Source organism: Eulemur rufifrons, chromosome 28 (assembly GCF_041146395.1).
Source record: "Eulemur rufifrons isolate Redbay chromosome 28, OSU_ERuf_1, whole genome shotgun sequence".
Taxonomy (NCBI): domain Eukaryota; kingdom Metazoa; phylum Chordata; class Mammalia; order Primates; family Lemuridae; genus Eulemur; species Eulemur rufifrons.
The window spans coordinates 37,454,001-37,477,369 of NC_091010.1; the positions used below are offsets into that span (position 1 = coordinate 37,454,001).

At 34.3% G+C, this 23,369-nt stretch overlaps 1 protein-coding gene and 1 long non-coding RNA gene across 3 annotated transcripts in view; one reads left to right on the top strand and one right to left on the bottom strand.

The window, feature by feature from the left end:
* Nucleotides 1-19,836, top strand: part of MINPP1 (multiple inositol-polyphosphate phosphatase 1) — a 35,899-nt gene extending 16,063 nt beyond the window's left edge. The window contains exons 4-5 of one of the 2 annotated variants that reach the window (XM_069459965.1): nt 860-993; nt 18,808-19,836. In XM_069459965.1, coding sequence (XP_069316066.1) covers nt 860-993; nt 18,808-19,204 — 531 coding nt within the window. In that variant the 3' untranslated portion in view covers nt 19,205-19,836. The remainder of the gene's footprint in view (nt 1-859; nt 994-18,807) is intronic. The other variant, XM_069459966.1, reaches the window with a different exon arrangement.
* The window catches only part of LOC138376025 (uncharacterized), a 62,726-nt gene that overhangs the window by 29,119 nt on the left and 10,238 nt on the right, over nt 1-23,369 (bottom strand). The window lies entirely within an intron of this gene.

The following is a 23,369-nucleotide window of genomic DNA, read 5'->3' on the forward strand; positions in this document are numbered from 1 at the left end:
GCAGTGTGTTTTGGAGATCTTTCCATGTTAGTACATGTTGATCTATAATGTAGAACTTTTTGATAACTGCAAAGTATTCCATAGTATGTGTATACCATAGTTTATTGAATCACCCATCTATTAGAGGAATTTAGGTATTTCTGGGAATTTTTTTTGGCTCCTGTAAGCAGTGCTGCTGTGTAAGTAACATATTCTGCTGCATTATCCCTTGTGTTCCTCTGTGAATATTACAAGAAATGGAATTAAATGGGTCATAGAGTATGTGCTTTTTCATGGATTTTGCCACTTGCTTTCTAGAGTATCTATACCAATATACATGCCTTCCAGCAGTACCCATTTTCCCATATCCTTGGTGGACTTTTATTATTTTTGCCAAACTTACACATGAACCAAAGTAATTCATTTTCTATTTGATTTCTACCTTTTCAAAATTCTTAAGAATTTCTGATCTGCTGTTGGTATCCTTCTGTGCTGTAACGAATATTCTTCTGTGTATGTCTATTTTTTCTTCCCTATGTATCTTTGCTATCTATCATCTTAATATAATTTTAGAAGAAAGGGGAGGTGAGCACATGTCCTTACCTCACTCTCCTGAACTGTCAGGATTCTTGGCTGTGAGCACTTACTGACTTGCTCTTGCACACCAGCCTCTACATACCCTTGATCCAAATTTGTGATAAATCTCTTGTCATGGACCTTTGAAGCCAACTTTTATATGCTAGAAAAGACAAATGTAAACTGTATTTTAGGTAGAATGATAATTAAACAGTGTAGCCTTTTATGAGAGAATCATTAAATCAGGGAATCTGTTACAGTGATGAAAATATATTAAAATGATTTTTGAAATTTTTATTTTTAGGTGTTAGAATATTTAAATGATCTGAAACAATATTGGAAAAGAGGATACGGATATACTATTAATAGTCGATCCAGCTGCACCCTGTTTCAAGATATCTTTCAGCACTTGGACAAAGCAGTTGAGCAGAAACAAAGGTAAAAACTTTTTTAAAAATTTGAAGTACATTCTGTGTTTGGTATTAAGATTATGGAAAATGTTTTATAATGTTTAATTTTTTAAAATAGTTTTTACTTGTGTTTAAAAGTATTTTAATAATCGATACTTAGAAAAGAACTAGATAATGTATATGTAAGTTATAAAACATATGAACCCTCCACTCAACCCAAGATCTAGAACATTACTGTTAACTTGCGTTTGTTTATTTACATGTTCCTCAGGTATTCCATTTTCCTGCCTCCTCTTGCTCCCTCTCCCTCTCTTTCTCCTGATACTACTCATTTGAATTTTGTGTTGATCATTCCTTTGCCTCTTTAAAATAGTTTTTATTAAGGTATGTGTGCCCAAATATTATATTTGGCTTTTCTTATAATCATACTACTAATTGTCTTCTGGAACTTGCTTTTTTTCGCCCTCTCAACTTTACGTTTATAATATTCATCAAGCTATTGCCTATAGCTATAGTTCATTTTCACTGTAGTACAATATATAGTGATGTGAATATACTTTATGCCATCTACTCTTGTCAATGGGCATTTAGATAGTTTGTATCTTTTGCTATTATATGTAATGTAATTATGAGCTCTCTTGTACATGGCTCCTGGTATGAACGTGCAACATATTTTATTTTAAAAGAGAAACATCTTTGTTACTAGTCATACTTTTCAAGTTTTTTTAAAAAATAATTTTATATGACTTGAACCTTCGATAGAACCTCAACTCCATTTTACTTGGCAGACATGCTTCCATGAAGGCTCATACACTTAAAATTGGAGACAAAAATCATGCTCTAAAAATTAAGACAGAAAAGACTGGAGATGATGTGCTTCATTGTGTCTCCAGGACTAAGTTTTGTTTATATAAATACATTGTGCATGGGGATATGACTCCCTTTTCTTGGGTTTGATAGGAGTTAGGGAATAAAAACCAGACTGAGTAGTTTCTGTTGCCAAAAACATTTGTGAGGATTTCAGTCAAGATGAGTACCTTCTTGGAGATGAGTTAATTTTTTTCCTGCTCAATTTTATGAATGATTTATAACCCTTACACTTTACAAGATTACTTTACTATTCATTGTTCATTGTTTGTCCCACTGTTGAATGAGAGGTATGGTAACTTAAAACTGTGTCAAGAAGATTTTTTAAAATAACATTTGCAAGGTTTGCTATTATAATTTGATTCTATATTTAAAGCTTAAGTAAGAAATTTATCATTGGTGTTTTAGAATAAGTATGTCTGTATACTGAAAACCATAAAACATTACAGAGAGAAATTAAGGATGTGGTTCTTTGTGAATGGTCTTTTTGACTTAGCATAATGTTTGCAAGGGTCATTGTCGATGTTGTAGCATGTATCAGTAGCATATATAATTATTTTTGGTGGCTGAATAATACTCCATTCTATGTAATATACCATGTTCGTCCTTTTAGTAGTTGAAGGGCATTTGGGTTATTATCCATTTTTTGGCTGTTGTGAATAATGCTGCTATAATATTTGCATTCAAGTTTTTCTGTGGATGTTTTCATTTTGCTTAGGAATGGAATTTCGAGGGGGGATTATTAATTTTGTCTGTCAGTGATTGCTAAAGAATATTGAAACTGTAGATGTATAGGAAATCCCTGACTTGCACTGGTTTCTGGACATGGTCTGAAGTTGAATCATTCTAAATTGAGGTTAGCCTGTTTATAGTAATCCAGATCATCCATGGGGAGGTTTTATTTGTTTTTGCTTTTATCTTAAAAAGGAAGTTCCAATTTTTAGTTTATTTTCTTACAATTTGCTTATCTCACCCACAAGTAAAGTACAGAGGGGGAAATGCAACTAATTGAGTACTCCATTATGTTAAGCAATAGCTAACTGTGTTTTTATATACTTGGAAGCTAATGAAGCTAAATTTCATGCATGGCTTGTGGCATCAGGTGCAGTAATATACTGAAGAGGCAATGTGATGTGGTAGGCAGATGTTTAGATTTGGTTTGAGCCTTGGTTCTCCTTTATTAATACTGCAGATTCCTCACCTTGGAAAAGGGGAATAAAGGTTGACCATCTCTAATCCAAAATCCGAAATCCTCCAAAATACAAAACTTTTTTGAGTGCAGACATGATGCCACAGTGGAAAATTCCACACCTGACCTCACGTGATGGGTCTCAGTCAAAACTTTGTTTCACGCACAAAATTTTTAAAACTATTGTATAAAATTACCTTCAGCCTATGTGTGTAAGGTGTATATGAAACATAAATGAATTTCATGTTTTAGACTTGGCTCCCATCCCCAAGATTATATATATGAAAATATCCCATAATCTGAAAAAATCTGAAATCCAAAAGATTTCTGGTCCCAAGCATCTCAGATAAGGGATACTCAACCTGTATCTCACCTGACTCATGGAATTGTTGTGACAATCAAAGGAGATAATGTCTATTAGAGCAGTTAGTACAATGTGATCTACAGATATGGTATTGTTACTGTGTATGAGAGGTCTCTGGTCAAAACATGTCCTTAACGTCTCTCAGACATTCACACACCCTTTTTCCTTCCCTATAGTTATTCAAATAATAGCAACAAGTACTTTGTAGGATTTATTGTCCTCAAATTTTTAAGGCCTTGAGCTCATTTATTAAACTAATTTCCTTTTCATTGCAAGATGGAGAAAATCTTTACTTCTTTTGGATGATTATGTCTGTATTCGTGGATTGAAAAGAAAATTCACTCAACAGTATTTTAAGCAACTACTATGTTTTATGTCAGGCAGTGTTTTAGATACAGTGATGACTACTTGCACTTGTGGCTCTTAAAATCTAGAGAACATAAAGATGTTTTATAAAAGCTGTGTGTAATGATATAACTATTTATGTAAGATTGTAAGACAGTACAAAAAGTTAAACGAAGGAGAGTTTGACCCTTTAAGATGGAAAATCATTTTGGCCATTGCTTCCTATTCTGGGGAAGCAGAGTGTCAACAAGCATTTGCTCAGCAATGATTGTGAAGAAACTGGCAGATGGTTTTCAGGGACTGGGTATCTCTATACTAAAAGACTGCTTAGGATTTTAAAAGATTTATTTAGCTGAATAAACATTAAATTTTCTTAAAATGATAAAGGGGAAGAAAGGATACTTAGAGACTTCTATCAGATTTCTCTCCACAAAACAGATTGACACTGAGCAGTGCTGTGAGCAAGTACTTCAGCAAGCAGAGAATGAGGTTTTTTTGTTGTTTTTTTTTAATTAATACTTTACTTTTTAAAATAGTTTTAGGTTCACAGCAAAATTGAGTGGCAAGTAGAGAGAATTCCACATACTATCCTCTCCACACATAGCCTCATGCCTCAGTGTGGGAGAATAATAAGATTTTCACAGAGTATATTATCTTTGTACTTTTTTGATCTATCAAAGCATTAATCTTTTTTCTTGCATGACTCTTAAAATCCCTTTTTGTATTTGGATGTAGAATTTATAAATGAGTACGTCTATATTATGTATGTTTTTATATGTGTGTGTGTGTGTGTGTGTGTGTGTTTATATAGAGACAGTATTCTGTTATTGATATTGTCTGGGGAAATGACTTTCACTTAATTCTAGAGTTCCCAGGCTACTTCTTGCTTTCTGCATTCCTCCCTGACCCCACACTGAGATGGTAGTATATATATATAGGTTGTTATATTTTTATGTTAACATTAAAAATCAGAGACATTCTTCAATGCTACTGAATATTTTTTCAACATAATTTTAATAGCATAATTTTAGTTAATGAAAAAATTGAAAATTTTAAATAATGTTAATTGACAAGTGTCAAAATTTCAGTTAAATCTAACCAGCCTTTCAAGTTCAGCGTCCTTGACTTTTATAAGGATCTTGACTTTTATTTTCCTCCTTGTACCATCACCACAGTGATGGGATTAAAGTTAAAACCAGTAAATGTACTATTAAACACTTTGCCACACTAGAAAAAAAATTTTTTTCCTTGGGGCCACAGCGTTTTATTATGAAAATAGAATAAAAACTTTGAAAACAAAATGATCCTTTCTAATTTAATGAAAAATTTGTTATTTTTTACTGTTTTCTGTACCTGAGTTATATGCAACTTGAAAAATAGTTCTCATGGCTCCCAAGGTGAAGAGATGTGTTACGCACGCTTCACAAGGCCCTGGGCTCAAAACTAGTGTGAGTTAAATATAACTCACATGGCAGTTAATGTGTTAAGTAGCTGCGATTGGAAAAGCAGATTGAATTTACTGAAGAAATGAGATATCTCTGGATTTTATTCTACCCCCCCACCCCCATGTCCCTGTTACTATATTATCTTTTTAGATTGAGGGAATTCCACAAGTTACTTTCTGTTTTCTCAAAGTAAGATTTACATCGGGACTGTAATTCTTGCCTCATGAGATCTTCCATTCTGTCGGGAATACTCCCAGACACCAAAATTAATTGCTGTAAGTAATATGCTCTTATTACTGTCATTCAATAACTCTCAATATTAACCTTTCTTCTACCTTTTCATTGGCTCTCAAAACTTTGATATTTTTAGATTTTATAGTCTGATAAGGGTATGGCTTTTTTAGACTGTGTAGTTCTATGTTTTAACATAAGGTGGCAGCATTGAAATAAATGTGTTGTGGCGCCAAGTTTTTAAAATAGTTGTTTGGTCAATTACTTAGCCCATTATAACAGAGGGAACTTTGTTTTTAAAGTTCTTAGAAATGTTTACAGATTCTAGGTCTTTTTGCTAACTTTTCAAAGTCAGAGTTCCACTGAATTTAACCAGGTGTAACAGGAATCTCTTTTAGTGCTAGGAATTTCTTTAGTGTTAAAAGATCCTGGCTAAATAAGTTAAACATTTATAACTAGCCCACTTATACTCTGAATTCAGATTCAAATATCCAACTGCTTTTGGATAGTCACTTACTGACTATCACTAGATTGTAGGTCTGTGGGGTCTAGAACTTTGTTTCATTCACTGCTCTCTCAGTGCCTAGAACGATGCCTGGAATACAGTTGATGTTCCCAAAATGTTTTGAAGGAATATCTGTAGTCCTTCTGTAGTTCTTTTTCAGTCAAGACATCTAAGCCACAAACCTATCTGTTGTTCTTGTATCCATCTCCCTCACCTTCTGCATCTACTCACTGCATTTCTTTTTGTTTCCAGTTAATGCCAGTTTCTCTCACTTTTCTCCATCCTCATGCTATCACATACTCAATTCAGGCTATATCTCCTCTCTCCAGATTTTAGCAACTGCCTCCTAAATGCTTCCCAGATTTCAGTGTTACTCCCACTTCAGTGCACTCTTCTTTTTAAGATGTAAATCTAATTATATCTGATTCCTAATAGATCATTCAGTGACTCCACATTGACTACCAGGACAAAGTCCTCTAAAAGCTTTCATGAGACCCTTCCGTTTCCTGTTTCCTTTCTTTTGTTTTTTTTTTTTTTTTTTTGAGACAGAGTCTCACTCTGTCACCTGGGCTAGAGTGCCATGGCATCAGCCTACCTCACAGCAACCTTAAACTCCTGGGCTCAAGCAATCCTTCTGCCTCAGCCTCCCGAGTAGCTGGGACTACAGGCATGTGCTACCATGCCAAGCTAATTTTTTCTATGTATTTTTAGTTGTCCAGCTGATTTCTTTCTATTTTGTTGTTTTTAGTAGAGACGAGGTCTCGCTCTTGCTCAGGCTGATCTCGAACTCCTGAGCTCAAGCAATCCGCCCGCCTCGGCCTCCCAGAGTACTATGATTACAGGCATGAGCTACCGCGCCCGGCCTGTTTCCTTTCTTGAAGGTGGTGTTGGTGACAGTGATTTTTTAAAAAATATTGCAGACTGTAGTTGGTAGCCCATTATTACTGTTTTTTGAAATTTGTTTTTACTGGAAGCCCTCGCACATTTCAAAATGATTTTGTTGCAACATCAAAATCTACAATACATACAAAAGACTGCATAAAACATATATGCAGTTTAAAGGATGGTTAATTATAAAGTGAACAGTTACATGTGTATCAACTGGATCAAGAAATAGAACATTGCCAGCACCCTAGTACACGTCCTAATACCACTTAACATTCTTAAAGAGTATCATACAGTTTGCCTTTATATAAATGGGACCCTACTATATATCTTACTTTTGTCTCTTTCACTCAACATTATGTTTGCTTGATGGATTCATGTTATTTCAAGTAGCCAAAGTGTGTTTAATTTCTTTATTGTTATACTAGTTATACATTATTTATATATAATTGATTATCTTCCCTTCATACATATTTTTAACTTATTGAATTGTATCAAGTTTTTTAAGAAGCTGACAAATTTATTATCATATGTGTTCTTGCCATATTTGGCGAACATACCTATTCTGCATTGACCCACAAGAGTAGAACTAGGGGGCAAATCTTGTTTCGGTTATTATTTAAAAAAAAAAAAAACCAACACAAAACCCTATAACTTTTTAATAACTATTGTTGACCATAGAATGGGCTGTTTTGTGAAGTAGTAAGTTCCCTGTCATAGAATTATTCTAGTTAAATCTGGATAACTGTGTTAGCGATTTTATAGAAGAAATGTTTCTACCAGTTAAGGGGTTAGTAAATGATTCCATGGTTCCATAATTAAAGGCTCAGTTCATTTCAGGTAGCTTTCTGTGAGCACTACAATGTGCTGGTTATAGTGCCAGTCATTGAGAATGTATAAACATGGATAGGAAGTTATAACCTACTTCCAAGGGGCTCTCAGTCAAGTAAGGAAGATATCTTTAAAAAGTGATATAAGGTGGGTGTGGTGGCTGGTAGTGTCACCTATGGTCCCAGCTACTCATGAGGCTGGGGCGGGAGGATTATTTGAGCCCAGGAGTTCGAGGCCAGCCTGGGCAACATAGCAAGACCTTGTCTCTAAAAAAAAAAAAAAAAGATTTAGACAAAAGTGTGTGGATGTTGGGAAAGGGAGTCATTTCTGTGGATCAGGGTAGTTGGAAAAGGATTCTTTGTGGATGTTAAGGTGTGAGTTGGGCCTTAATCACAGACAACCTATGATGAAATTTGCATTGGTTTTAGAGTCATGTTAAAATTTACATCCTTGTTCAACCTTTCTAAACCAAAATTTTATTGTCTTTAAAATATAGGTAATACTCATCTTTCAAGATATTAAGAAGGTTGAGTGAAACTATATATATATTCTAGATACAAGTCCTTTGTCAGATTTATGTTTTACAAGTATATTCTCCTAGTGTGTGGTTTGCCTTTTTGTTTTTTTAATAATATCTTTTGATGGGCTGATTTTGCCCCACTATTGAAGCAATTCCCCCTGAGTATTTATATGGTACCCGATGTATTTTGAGATTTTTCCCAGTCTGGCTTGGGTGAATACAAATTTCTGCCTTTGTGTTAGCTTTGGGAATTTTTTAACCTGTTTCTTTCTGAGGTTTTTCCCCTTTGATTTGGATAGATTTCTACATGCGTGTGCAGATGAGTACCAGCTAAAAACTTGAGGGAAACCCCTGCTGGTCTGCAGACCATTCTCTCTTCTAAAGTACTTTGTCCTGTGAATTCCAGCCAGTATGACCTCCCTAAATTCTCACTCCCGTCTCATCTGCTCATGGCAATTGCCATACTGTTTGGGCTCCCCATCCCTGTGCCACGGCCTAGAAACTCTAGACAGAAAGCTGGGCCAGTTGTTGGGTTCATCTCATTTGCCTGCCTTTTCTCTTACTCTGACTACTGTCAGGTATCTGAAAACTTCATACATTTTGTCCAGCTTCATAGTAGTTTAAGGCAGGACAGTAAATCTGGTCCTTGTTACTCTTTTTTGGCTGAAAGTGGAAGGTATTTCAATATATTTTTTCTGGAGGAAAAAACTTTATGCTTGAGTCGTTTTAGTTCTAGATTTGTGTTAAGCTGTGGAATTGATGCTTCTCCAAATACTCGCTGAAGCTGATGTTTCAATTAAATGAGCATAAAAAGATTTTTTTTTTAACTTTTTTCTTGGTAATTTTCTTCCCAAAGCATCTGGCAGTTCATGTTACTTACTTTTGTACTTATGTAAGTATAGGGATTATATGAGCTGTCTAAAGCTCTATTTGATATTCCTGGATCATGTTTAAAAACACACTCTGTGTAACATCAGTTGAGTGTGAAACATCAGTTAAGAGCTTATAAAGATCTAGTTGAGTACATTTGGGGGGGAAAACATGCAATTATAGTTGTTTTTCCAGTTGAGCTTTTTGAATGACTTTTAATTACTTGCTTTGGATCTTTTACCTGCTTTGAACACACACATAGTTATCAACTCTCATTTAAATGAAGAACTTTAGACTTTCACTTAAAATTTGTTTTTTGTTGAAAATTTAATAAAATTGTCAATTTATGTAAGTAAAAGAGGAGTATAATTTGAAGAACTGCATTCTTGCTGAATAACATTAGGTAATTGACTTAACCATGTTGGCACTCTTACTTCTGAAATAAGAGGGGTTGGCCAGATCCCAACCTTAAAACATTGTGATTCTGACTATGTATTTCTATATAAACATTAATATAGAATGTCATATGTTCATTCACTTTCTTATATTTGTATTAATAGTTTGTATTTTCAAGATTTTTTTAAAGCTAAAATGTATATCTTTTTAAAGTGGTTTTGTCACTTGGAAAATGTAACATCCCAAGTTTAATACATTTTTATTAGAGGGAGAGAGCAAAAACTCCTGCCTGTTGTTTGGAATGCTTCTGCTAAGAGTCTCAAAGAAAGAATAGTCATTATAGGTGAAGGATGTAAGTTAATTTGAGAAATATGACTAATAGAAGTCTGTTTGTCAATAGATCAGAATACAGAAAACACCATTAGAAACAGATTGAAGATAAATGGGAAAGTTCAGAGCACATTATAGAACATCTGAATTATTCTTAATTTGGTATTAAGCATGTAAATTTATTTCATTTTGTTTAGACATTTTAAATGTAGTATTAGTATAAAATTATCAGATTTCTCTGGAATATATGTGATTCAAGGGATATAAATCAGTATGGGACAGAATTGTAGATACATTATTCCTCAGGGTGTCAGATTGTAATATAATATATAGCCCAGGGATTCTTGGGATATAGAGTCTGAAATCCTAAAACTATATTGATGTTTTTGTGAGTATGTGATTTTCTCTGGTACAAAGTTCCATTCCTTTAGACAGATTCTCAAATGGTTTCCTGTCCCCCATGAACGTTAAGAACCGCAGATGCAGTGGGTATTAAATATGCCTCATTACTGATTGCCCTGGCAGCCCTCCTTTAAAAAACATTTACATCTTCTGCCAAAAACTGCATTCTTTTTTGTTAAAGGAAAAACCTTAGTCCTTTGTGTCATGGTATCCTGAACCTCACCACTCTGTTTATTGAATGACAGTGACAAAGAAAACTACATTGGACCGTAGATAGCGTAGAATATAGCAATCTTTGTGCTCTCAGCAATCTTACAACTATATGCATAGGCCTTGTAGGCCTTATGTATGGAATCACGTAAACTGAGAAGTAATTCCTTTCACATCTCATTCCCTTTTTGTCGTTCCATACCTACCTGCATTGTGTTTCCCTCTCTCTCTTACACACACACACACACACACACACACTCTTATTCCCTCATTCAGACATATACACACACTCATACCTATTTAGTGTTGCCAGTATTTTGGGCTTAATCATAGGCCAGCTGTGGTTTGTTGGAGAAGGTTGGGAATGAAACCCAGAAAAGTTCTCATGCCATCCTTGGAACTTTAGTGTATTTGAGGAGAAACTAGAGATTTGGTTCTTTCAAATAGTGATTGGGCCTATGCTAACTGGAGTAAATCATTTCCTAGGTAATAGCTTAGAATCAGATTGAACTCTTAGATTAACTCTCAGTTATGACACAGCAAAGATTAGCATATTGCTAGAAATGGAACCAAATCACTTCTTCACAGAGATTACTGATTTACTTTATAAAATTCTGACATATACCTTTAATGGCTTCTGACAAAAATTGGACCATAAATAAGTACTTTTGTGTATTTGTTGTAAGGTGTTCACAAACCCCACAGCTCTTTCAGCTTTCACCAGTTGGTATCCAAGTCCCCATTTTTGGTGTTCAGATAAAATTTTGATAGAAACAAGATATGTTTTTCCATTTGACATGCTACTAATTTTGTCAAAGAAAATAGAAATGTGAGTAAGTCTTATAAAAGAGCAATCAGGAAAAAGCATGAGCAGCTCCTTAAGAGGTATTATATTAGCTCTTTGGAAGGAAAATATGCTCCTTTTGGTCATAGATATTTTCATGGAAGTAGTTTGGGTTTTTTTTAATGTGCCAGAGTTTGATATTTTGCCAGTTGAGTTTCAAATGATGAATTAGAAATCAGCTTATATATTGCTTAGTCATTCTTGTTTGTAAGAAAAGCATTCTGACATTCTTTTTTTTTTTTTTTTTTTTGGAGACAGAGTCTCACTCTGTTGCCCGGGCTAGAGTGAGTGCCGTGGCGTTAGCCTAGCTCACAGCAACCTCAAACTCCTGGGCTTAAGTGATCCTACTGCCTCAGCCTCCCGAGTAGCTGGGACTACAGGCATGCGCCACCATGCCCGGCTAATTTTTTGTATATATATATTTTAGTTGTCCATATAATTTCTTTCTATTTTTAGTAGAGACGGGGTCTCGCTCTTGCTCAGGCTGGTCTCAAACTCCTGACCTCAAGCCATCCACCCGCCTCGGCCTCCCAGAGTGCTAGGATTACAGGCGTGAGCCACTGCGCCCGGCCCATTCTGACATTCTTAGCTGTAAATGGACCCCTGGTTTGAACCATATAGTTTAAAATGACTAAAAAATTATTGGCTAAGCTCTCTTGGATTTTATAGCTTATTATACCTTATGAGTTAGATGTTTTACTTTTGCTTTCTTAAGGAGCCAGATAATACTTTATGAAGTAATCTTTATTATCTTTATTCTAGTTTTCACTTGGACCATTAAAGATTACTAAGTTGAATTCAGGTTAGGAAAAACAAAATAGTGAAGAAAATTGTTTATGTTTGAGACTTCAATGATTTACATTCTGAGCTATTATTTAATGGAAATACTTTGAGATAAAGCAAAAATAAAAAATACTTAACATTCTTTTAGTTGATGTAACTTATTTAAGAGCATGCTAAATTCTGCTTCTTACACTTAAAACCTCAACCTAGACATCTAGTGACATCTGTGTTTTTTTTTTTTTTTTGAAATAAAAAAATCAAGAATAAAGTTAGAGTTTTAGAATTGTATAAAACATGTGGATGGTTAAAAATAATTTTTAGTCCTCTTCAGGGTTTCAATTTTATGTTCATGTTGATATCATACTTTATAAAGTATCATAAGACATTCTTTTCTATTTTATGTTATTTCCCTCTGAGATACAATTTCTCTAAGCCAGATTTATAATAGTCTGCTTTCTTGACATTTTTAAAAAAGACATTTCAAATCAAGTGTCTTTATTCTATATCCAGTAGAGATTTGTGCATATACATTTAGAAATGATTTACACATATTCCTTAAAATGATCATTTGGTTTAGGTGATTGTATGTTATATATGTTTGTCTTATAATGCACTTCAGCAGTAGTGATACCATTGGCAAAAAGCAAAAAATCATGCAGCATCATACTAACGTGAAACATCGTCTGTTGTTATATTTTGTAATCCAGTCTCTTAGAAATGGCCAAACTGATTTTAGTTATATCTGGGAAATGAAAGATAAAGATGGAGAAATTGATTGGCAAGAAGAGGACGTTCATATATGAAGAGGAAAGTGTGTAGGAAATATAAAGTAGATCACATTTAGTCTGGCTATAAAGTAGATCACATTTAGTCTGATCTATGAATTCTTCTCAATGCTGTGTTCCAGATAGCTGTTGCTTATAGATTGAAGATTTGGCCTAGATATTGGTTCTATGAAACTAAAAATTGTCATTTATTAACATTTTCTCTTTCTTCTGAGCCAGAATAAAAATTTAGGTGCATACACACCATTTATTACTAACCAAACTGCATTCAATGTGGAAAATATAGTACAACTGAATGCCTTAGTTAATGATAGAAGCTGGTATAGATAACCTCATGGAGGCATGGTATCTCTAATTTTAGGAAGCATTTGGTCATGTGGTATGTTTCTGAAGCAGTTTCTTGTCTCTTTGTCTTTGTTCATTCTCCTAGAGGCTTACATCATTGATAACCTGCTTTTTGTAGAATTGTATTTTTTGTTGAGTATTTTTCTTATTGCATATTCATTTGAGATTATAAATCTGAGAAATGTGGGCTTGGCCATTTGTATATTCTTGGAGAAGAATTGATGACTTATTTAAGAAATAATCCATTTTCTTATTCTGCAGAATTTAACATGTATTATTACCAAATTGCATGTTGCCAAAGAGGGTGTTTTGAGTTGGCCAATTCAGATTCATGTACTGGGAACCTTGTTACCAAGCACTAACAATGCATTCTTCTTCAGCCAGGATGTTAAAATACTGCGTTTCTTCCCCCAAATAAAAACTGATTTGATTTTAAATGATTTTAAATCAGTGACGATTTGAAAGTAAACATAAGTGACTCAATTCCTATATTTGCTCTACTTCAGATATACAAGTATTTTCTTATACAAAAGGGCATTGAGATTTTTCCAAGTAAACTTTTTTTGGTGTAAATTGTATCCTTCAAACTTGATTTATGGTATTGCCTGTATTTTTGCTTTTGTGTTGGAACCTTTGGTACTTTGGGATATCTGATGTTTTAAAATATACTATTCAATGAAATGAGTTTGTTACTTGATACCATGTCTACCTTAAGAGTAAAGTGTTGTGTACTGGTATTTTAGAAAGAGAACTGACATGAACTCAACTCCTGGGCTTTAAACTCAGCACGCCACCAATCTGTGTGACCTGGGGCACTTTGCTGCTGCAACTGCTCTGGCTCTTGCTGCTACCATGGTGGTTTGCTGTCACACATTGATCAACTGCTCTGTGCCAAGCACTGACGTATTGCTATGGCTCAAATCCAGCAACTGGGATTTGACTCATCCCAGGGAAGTGACTAATCTTCATTTTGCAGGAACCAAGGCTGGGAGAAATTCAGTTATTTGGCTGAAGTAGGTACGCCCCCTGGTTTTCAAGCTGCAGGATCATGCCCCTCGCTTCCACTGTGCTTACCTATTTTAGCAGATACTTTTTTTTTTTGAAGACTTGGACTGATACAAGGTTGTATCTAGAGCCAGGAGTTCAAGCTAAAAATTTGTTTTTAAATAATTTCAGGTGTGTCCTGCTTTAAGAAAACTAATCTTTTGAAAAATTGAACTTTAAATCAGACTGAAGCAATTAATATTATTTGATAGGATCTAGGCTATTCTTTTACATTAAACTACTCCCATTAGTTTAATGGGTGGTATTTTCTTTTTTTTTTTTTTTTTTTGTTGAGACAGAGTCTCACTTTGTTGCCCAGGCTAGAGTGAGTGCCGTGGCGTCAGCTTAGCTCACAGCAACCTCAGACTCCTCGGCTTAAGCGATCCTACTGCCTCAGCCTCCCGAGTAGCTGGGACTACAGGCATGTGCCACTATGCCCGGCTAATTTTTTCTATATAGATTTTTAGTTGTCCATATAATGTCTTTCTATTTTTAGTAGAGACGGGGTCTCGCTCAGGCTGGTCTCGAACTCCTGACCTTGAGCGATCCACCCGCCTCGGCCTCCCAGAGTGCTAGGATTACAGGCGTGAGCCACCGCGCCCGGCCGGGTGGTATTTTCTAGTGAGTTTAATTGGTAGTTCAAAGGTAACTTAGGCAAGAATTTTTTCATCTCTAAAAAGGATGTGATAATACCTCCATCATAGGTGAGCCAACTATTGCACTTTGCTAAGGCTACAATGGGTAGCATTTCTATTTTAAGACTTATTAGGAATATATTCATGACCCAGCTCAAACACCACCTCCTAAGGAAAGCCCATCCAATTCTTCCTCAGATGGAAGGATTTGCTCTCCTTCTGTGGGTTCCCCTAACACTTAGACAAATGCTAATCTGCAAGAGCCAGGAATATGTTTTATTTGTCTTTTTGTTCTTTTACACTACTGCCCTTTCTTCTCCTCTCCCAATGCCTCCCCCCCCCAAATTATTATGGTGCCTGGCACTTGGAGTGGAAAGATAAGGAGTGTCACATCTAACAAATTAAACAAATGGATCTTAGGAAAGTCTCTTCTTTATTATGTTTCGGAAAATTGAATGCAGCTATTTTGTCAGTACCTTTTTTTATGAATATGAACAACATCAGCCAGCTCCTTTTTTCTTAAGTTCCAGGAGCATCTACTATGTGCAAGATACTTTAAGGCACAAAGGGTAAAGTAGAAAATTAAAAAATAATTACAAATGAAATTGTGTTCATTGTACTCATTTCTCTCCTTTATATTTGGCATTACCTTACAAACTTAAAATACTTTTACTTGATTATTGTAGAAATATATAAAGTACAAAAAAAATTATAAGTTGTTTATTATTTCCTGTAGGCACATTTGGATTTCTAACCAAAATCTTGTTCTAATTACATTTGGTGGCTCTATAGTTTTTAGTTTTTTTTAGACTGTTATCCTTGTATTGTTTTATTGGTGCATTTAACCAGACCTGTAAGATATTGTTTATTTTGTATGTTGCTAGTTTCTATAACAGAGATTGCTCTATATAAGAAGGTAATATTCATGCATTTATAAAAATTGGCACTTTTTCTTCCTATTGAAAATTGTCTGGAATTCTAGAATAGAATTTTAAATTTGGATTCATTAAAGGGCAGAAAACAGTAATTTATTTTTGATAGTACGGTTTTCTCTGGAATCTAATATATAAACTTACTTGATTTCCTATAAACCTCCCAGCAAGCATTTTAAAGCACAGTTTTCCTCAAGTTTCTTCTGCAAAATAGCTGAGTTTAACATATGACTGATAGGCAGTCGAAAGAAAAAAAATAGTGTTTACTGCTTTTATATAAACATAAGAAATCTTCAAGTTTAAAACTTAAATTTGGGTTACAGAAGAGATTCAGTTTCTTCTATAGCTTCGATGTGATTAATAGAACTTTGAACTTTATAATTTGTACATAGCTTTTTTGGTCTCTTTCCTTCCTTCTCCCAATGTTTTTCATATGTGTGTTTGTTACTTGTCTTGTATCTTTTCTTCCATTTGCTCTGTATTTGATCAGTATTTAAATCTAAGTTTGTAAGAATGTTCATATCACTGTCTATCCTGTGCTGTCCAACATGTGGTATTCAGCACTCGAAAGGGGGCTGGTTGGAATTGACTACATCGCCAATACTTGGTAGAAAAAAGAATGTGAAATTTGTCAATAATTTATATATAAATTACATGTTGAAATGATAATATTTCAGATATATTGTCTTCTATTTTGTCCCTAGTTGATTAGAGTTCGTCAGTGGGGGAAAGAGAGTTACTGACAGTATATTCTTTCTGTGAGACAATGGATAGATCTAGTGGACAGCAATAACTGAATGTTGAGCCTAGAGTTATTCCTGGCTTTGCAGTTTTTGCCTAATGGCTGAAAGACTTAAAATGTAAACTAGTATATTACTTGTTTTTCTTTTAACTTGTATCTCTATTAAATTCCATTATATTTAAATGATGGCAGTCGTATGAGCTTTGATTTGCATGTATTTAAATCTATAAAGGGGCAGGCAAGTAACAACAGAATGAATTCATCCTGTGTCAGACAATGTGGAATAATAAATGTACTGTGCAACAGGTATGTGCACTCTAGAGGGTACCCTTATTCCTGTTCAGCTGAGTGTCTTATGGGAATATATGCACTTGTGTTGCCAGATCTTTCGGGTTTCCAAGAAGAGCCCCAAATCTGGATTATTAAAAATCTTAAATCTCCCAATTCTTAAATACTGACGACTAATGCAAAATTTAGAACTACGTATGCAGATAAAACTGAATATAGCTGTGTTCTGAGTCCTACTGCTTTGTAACTTTTGACCTAAGAGGATGCTGCTTGGAAATAAACTCAGGTTTTTAAGTACTTTAGATGACCCAATTACAGTATACCATTTATAAAGAGAGGCTTGGAATCTCCTGTTGATTAATGGCTTTTAAGTTTTATACTTCTTAAAGAACATTAATCTCAAAATAGTAAATAATTGTCGTAGTTTGTTTTGAAATAGTGTTTGAGTATGTATTTCTAGCATACTTGTATTTTTTTTGTATGAATGTTATTCTGGTCCTTATTCTCTCTCTGACTTACTTTTCTGTAGTTCGTTTTAATGTAAATTCAGTTTTCCTGAATGTTTAGAAGAAGGCTGTGTCAGACTGTTTTTCTAATTTCACAGAACCTCCTTTTCTGGTGTGTGTACTGTACAGAAATATGATGGGTTGCTTGCTGAGATTTCTTGACCGTGTCCTCCTCCCCCCACTTTCATCTCCTGTTCTCAGATTGTTCAGATGCTCTGTGGTTTTCCTCTGCTTTCTTCAACAGATACTGGTAATATGCAGTTCTTGAGGCTATTGGTAGTTCATAGAGAATACTTTTCCACATAGTTACGTTGTAAATATTTCCCGTGGGTTTTTGAATTTGCTATCTAGTTGCTCCATCTAGTTTTTGTATGAGGAATCAAGAAGGTCCAAAACGGCTGCTTCTGTCCTCCCAGAAAATCCAGATGCAATTTATAACCTGATGTATTGGGTGGTAACCAAAAGTCAGATGGTTGGTTGTGTTTGAATAAGTTTATAAGATACATTTAAAAATAATAGTCATTTTTGTAATAAAACTTGGGAAGAGGAACTTAAAGAAAAAAAAAATGACTACTTAGCTCACAGTGTTAAATGGTTTGTGTTTCTGGCACTGCATAAACTCCCACTCCCAACCAGAGACACATTTTATCAGCTAGAATAGGTTACATTGCTACCATTTTGTGCCTCTAATCCAAATTTAGTGCCCAAATCAGATTTTGTAAACCACTGAAGGATTACATGAATTACCATTTACTGTTCACATTTGATCATTTGCTGAATATTACTTGTTCTTATTCCCTAGAAAGATAAATATGTATGTAGATAAAATAGTAACACTTTATACAGAAGAGCTTCATGGAGTAATCTATTTACTAAGGGCCAGTCTGCTCAGTTTCATTCATAGAAAGGCATTACAGTGTTGAAATACACACCTGTTTCAGGTTCCTTAATCTATAAAACTCATACTCTCTAAACTTAAAGGATAATGTATGTGCACATTGGGTTCTATGAATTTGCAACACTATGGTGATTGTGAATTTTGGAACTTAACTTTCAATATAAAAAGTTCAGTTCTACTCAGGAAGCTGAGGCAGGAGGATGGCTTAAGGCCAGTATTTCAAGACCAGCTGGAGCAACATAATGAGACCCTGTCTCTACAAAAAACTTAAAGAAATATTAGCTGGGCATGGTGGCTTGTGCCTGTGGTCCCAGCTACTCAGGCAGCTGAGACAGGAGGATCGCTTGAGCCCAGGAGTTCGTAGTCCATACACTGAGCTATGATCATACCACTGCACTATAGCCTAGGCAATAGAGTAAGACCTCATCTCTTTAAAAAAAAAAAAAAATGAAAAAACACAAAAAATTCAGTTCTCTGCCACACAGAATGTCAGCTATATCCTTGAGTTATGTATGTAAAGATAAAAAAGATGGGATTATTTAAACTTAAAAGGATGGGAAAGTTGGATACTACTTCTAAGTGTAGATATTATGTTCTATGACATAAATATATATACTTTTTTTTTTTTTTCCCTCAATTTCTCTTTTAAGGTCTCAGGCAGTTTCTTCTCCAGTCATCCTCCAGTTTGGTCATGCAGAGACCCTTCTTCCACTGCTTTCTCTCATGGGCTACTTCAAAGACAAGGAACCCCTAACAGCCTACAATTATAAGGAACAAATGCATCGGAAGTTCCGAAGTGGTCTCATTGTACCTTATGCCTCGAACCTAATATTTGTGCTTTACCATTGTAAAAATGCTAAGACTCCTGAAGAAGAATTCCGAGTGCAGTTGTTATTAAATGAAAAAGTGTTACCCTTGGCTCACTCACAAGAAACTGTTTCATTGTATGAGGATCTGAAGAACCACTACAAGGATATCCTTCAGAGTTGTCAAACCAGTGAAGAATGTGAATTAGCAAAAGTTAACAGTACATCTGATGAGCTATGAGTAACTGAAGGATGTTTTTAATTCATCAGGAATCTATACGGAGTGATCACATGCTTGTAATAGGTAGGCAATCCCTTGATTATAGAAAGCTTTTACATTACTTGAGTATTTCTGTCTTTTCACAGAAAAACATTGAGTTTTTTTGGTTTGGACATGATATGTAAGAAATAATTCTTCACTGGAGCAGCTCTGTTAAGGGGGAAAAAAATCTATTCAAAGAAACAGCACTGCAAATGTTTACAGAAATGAGATTCTTTCTATTTATATAAGAAAGCTCACCCTGAGATAGAATATGATTTCAAAATGATACTTGAAAAGTGGAGTAACAAAATATGTTAATTGGACAATCCATAACTTGATTGAACTAAGTTTAGCAACTTTACCAATTGTGCTGCAGTTCACTCTCTCTTTTCCTCAGGTAGGACAGTTCTAGTATTGTCTTTCTTAATCAGAAATATTGTGATAAACTGGGAATATCACTTTGGAAGAAAGCTATCATCTCTAGATGAAAATTTGAAACAGTATGAAGAAACAGAGTCTGATCTCAAAGGATACCTTCACTGAAGCAAGACAAAAAGTATAAAATAAATATTTTTGTTAATGTATTTATAAAATATTTGAACACTTTTTCAGTAATTCATTTTAACCTAGTAAGTTTTGCAAGGCTATCTTAAATTATTATTATACCTATTTTACATATATAACAATGGAAAGACAAAAAGGACAATTCACAAGTCAGATGGGTAGAATCAAAGTTTCTTAACTCCATTGCTTTTCCATCCTGTTACTTGGCTTCTATTTTTATGTTTTCTATTATATGAAATACATCTTTTGGTTGTTTGATTTCTTTTTCTTTTGCAAATAAAGACCTCTTCCCAGCTGGCTTAGTTTCATAGATTTAAACCTATTTTAAAGAAATAGTTCTGAGTTTGGTCAAATGCCATGAAAGTATTTGCTGTAATAAACAAAATTCTTGTGACTTTACTACCAAGTCTTTTCAGCTCTCCATATTGAAATACAGTCAGTAATTGAGGTAAAAGGTTGGTCGAGGAGTTTTGACCCAACCAGGAAATACAAAGCAATTTTCTTCTAATACAGATTTCCTCAAATAAATAGATTATTGTTAAAGCATTTTATTTTAATTCGTATTCACTTTAAAGATGATATCTTTCAAAGAGAGATTTAAGATTTTTGTTTAAAATACGTGGTTACTCTTACCAAACAATATGCAGTAAAATCTCAATTTACTGGAGTCTGCTGTATTGATTTTTCAGTAATTTATTTTTAAGGAGAGAGACCATAGGAAAACAAATGTTAAGGCTATGTGTCTATGTACAAATTGTCATGGATGACTTGGATTAGGACACTTTCAGCCAAGTTTCAGCTGATAAAATTAAAAAAATCGGTTTTAGTCTTAAAAAAAACCAAACTGAAATAGGATCTTTTTTAGCACCAAGAGTCAAAACATTTTCTAGTTAATGCTTAGTCAAGTGAATTTTTTCAGTCCATAAATTAGTCAGATCCTATTTTAGGGGTAAGATAAAAAGATTTTAAATACTTTATCAGTAAAAATAAAACCTTGTCGCTTTCACTTTTGCAAAATATGACCGGGGGCACCTTCAAAATTATACTAACCATCGAGTTACATAACCTTGCCAATACCTTTTTGAATAGATTTCCTGAAGTTAAAAAATGTAGCACTAATGAGTGAGTAAAAAAGACAAGTCAACAAACTTTTGGGGGCTGTAAGTATAGCATATGTACTATGAAAAGATGAAGGACCATTAAGGACCATTTCAATATGGCATTCTCAGAAACTGAATTATTCCAGAATAGCAAGTATTCAGAATGGACATGAATATAGATTAATTCAAATATTCTCCTCAGTACACATGTTCTAGAAAGGAGATACAGATGTTACAGAGAAAGGATCCTGGGTTCAAATGACGTTGGGAAACTTGGGGTTCTCTTTCCTAGCGAATGTTCAGGCTTTTACCATGCTGGCATGCATTGTTACTATAGGAGTCATTATAGTAGGTTCCTGTCTTATTTGACATTCGAGCATTTGAGCATTCTTTTTCAAGGGGAAACTCCTATGACTATTGTAAATGAGAGTATACTTTGAAAATTTGGGGATTAAACCAACACAATCCATTTGGGTTTCTTTCAAGTGAGAGGAACCTGGCTCATGGAATTAAATACAAGTGGGGAAAAAATTGTACTCATTTATAAATTAGATCAAATGAAATAGATGGGATCATTACAGTTTTGTCTTTAAATACTGTTTTGTAATTTAGTTCTCATTTCTTAAAAATGGAAATGCATTTTATTAAAAATCTAAGAAAGTATACAACTGTATGTTGAAATTATAAAAGATGCATAGATCGTTGATCTGCATATGAATGATGTGTATAAACAGATGATTAGCTGGTAAGTGCTGCAGCTACATCAGTACACTCACTATTGATTGCTTCTGCAAAGTTCTGGTGTTATTAAAAATAATTGTAAATGTGCAGACATGAAGAGAATAAAATAATAAGCACATGTATCCATCCTGCCTCTATCAAAATTAAAATGGTAATGTTTGTTTTAGATCCAAATAAGCTCTTTTGTATGCCTCCATGATCCTACTGCCTTTAGTCCCTGCCTAGAGGTACCATCAACCTAAAATTAATATTCGCCATTCCACTGCATGCTTGGTTCTGGAAACTTGTAGTCTTGTGGGAGCTTTAAAATTTCCTACAAAGGGCCTTATACTGTGTGTCATTCTTGAATGAGTAATCTATTTTAACTGCTGTATTCATTTTTTTAAGACTTTTATTGATCTTGATCATTTGTTGCAAATTAATACCTTCAATTCATCAATGCTTGTTGAGTACTTTTTGTGTACAGACACGAGACATAGTCTGTGGGTATAGAAAGATGTGTGAACCTAGTTCTTTTCTTCAAGGAGTTCATCTTAAAAGACCTTAAAACAAATTTACTTGTCTGACACATTACCTGAATATTTTTGGTTCTTTAGTACTTTATAAAATATCAAAGACCATGAAAGTTTTATAGAAATTGCTAAATTTCATTGTCAATTAGGATTATATAGTCATCTTTTGACTATATAAAGATGTATGTAAAAGAATTCATACAGAAATGTTGGATGGAAGGTAAGTGTGGTCCATTTTTGCTAGTGTTACAGAAGTTACGCTGTTATTCTCATTTAGGAAGTACCTAAAACTGAAGACTCTCATCCGAAAAACTAAAGATCTTATCCAGGATAGGATATATAAAGAGATGAACATTGAAAAATAATCTTTGGCTAACAAGAGTTCATTCATAATAGATGACCAAATTAGTTAAGCTACTGTGTTTTATGGTCATGTCATTGTTTTGAAGTTTCTGCTTTCCAACACATAGTCACTTACTTGGTAGTGTTTTTGTATATAATCTTGATCTTAATTTCAACACTGAAAGAAAAACTCAATGTCTAAAGAAAAAGGTGGCTCATTTTTTCCAGGCATAATCAACTTTTATGATGCCCTTGAGTGCTTTCCTTTTGTAAACTTCAAAAGTGCTGATGCATGCCCTTAAAGATTCGGAAGTTACATACAACCAAACCAGAATAGAAAGTGTGAATTTTGGAGACAATTTCTCTAAGATGGTATTTTGTGTGGTTTTGTTAATGAAAGTTTGAATTTGGAGTGTCTTTTGCCAAATGTAAGCTGAAAATAAATATTTGCATTACTATATAATTTGCTTATATCTAGCTATTGCCCTGAACTTGTGTCACAGATCATCTACTTCTTTTTCTCTCACTTAAGCATTTTCTTCCGCTTGTCTGGCAGCCTATCTCACTCTTAAGCATCCTCACATCAATCTATTCAGCTATTTTTTATTCTTTGTGTGTATGAATAGCAGTATTTTTGAGAAAACTGTACAGCAGGAAAAGAGAAGTCATGTTCTTCCAGTATTGGAATTAAGTTAAAATGAAGATTTATAGTTTGAGCTTCATACTGGCCAACTTGGGAGGAGGTTAACTTTTAAAACTGTTTAACAATTTTATCATTACTGAAATAATACATTTTAAGATAGGATTCTTATTTCTAAAACTAGCCTCAATTGAACATCTTCTATGTACTACCCAGATTTTAAACCAGTCTGTAGACCAAAGCAA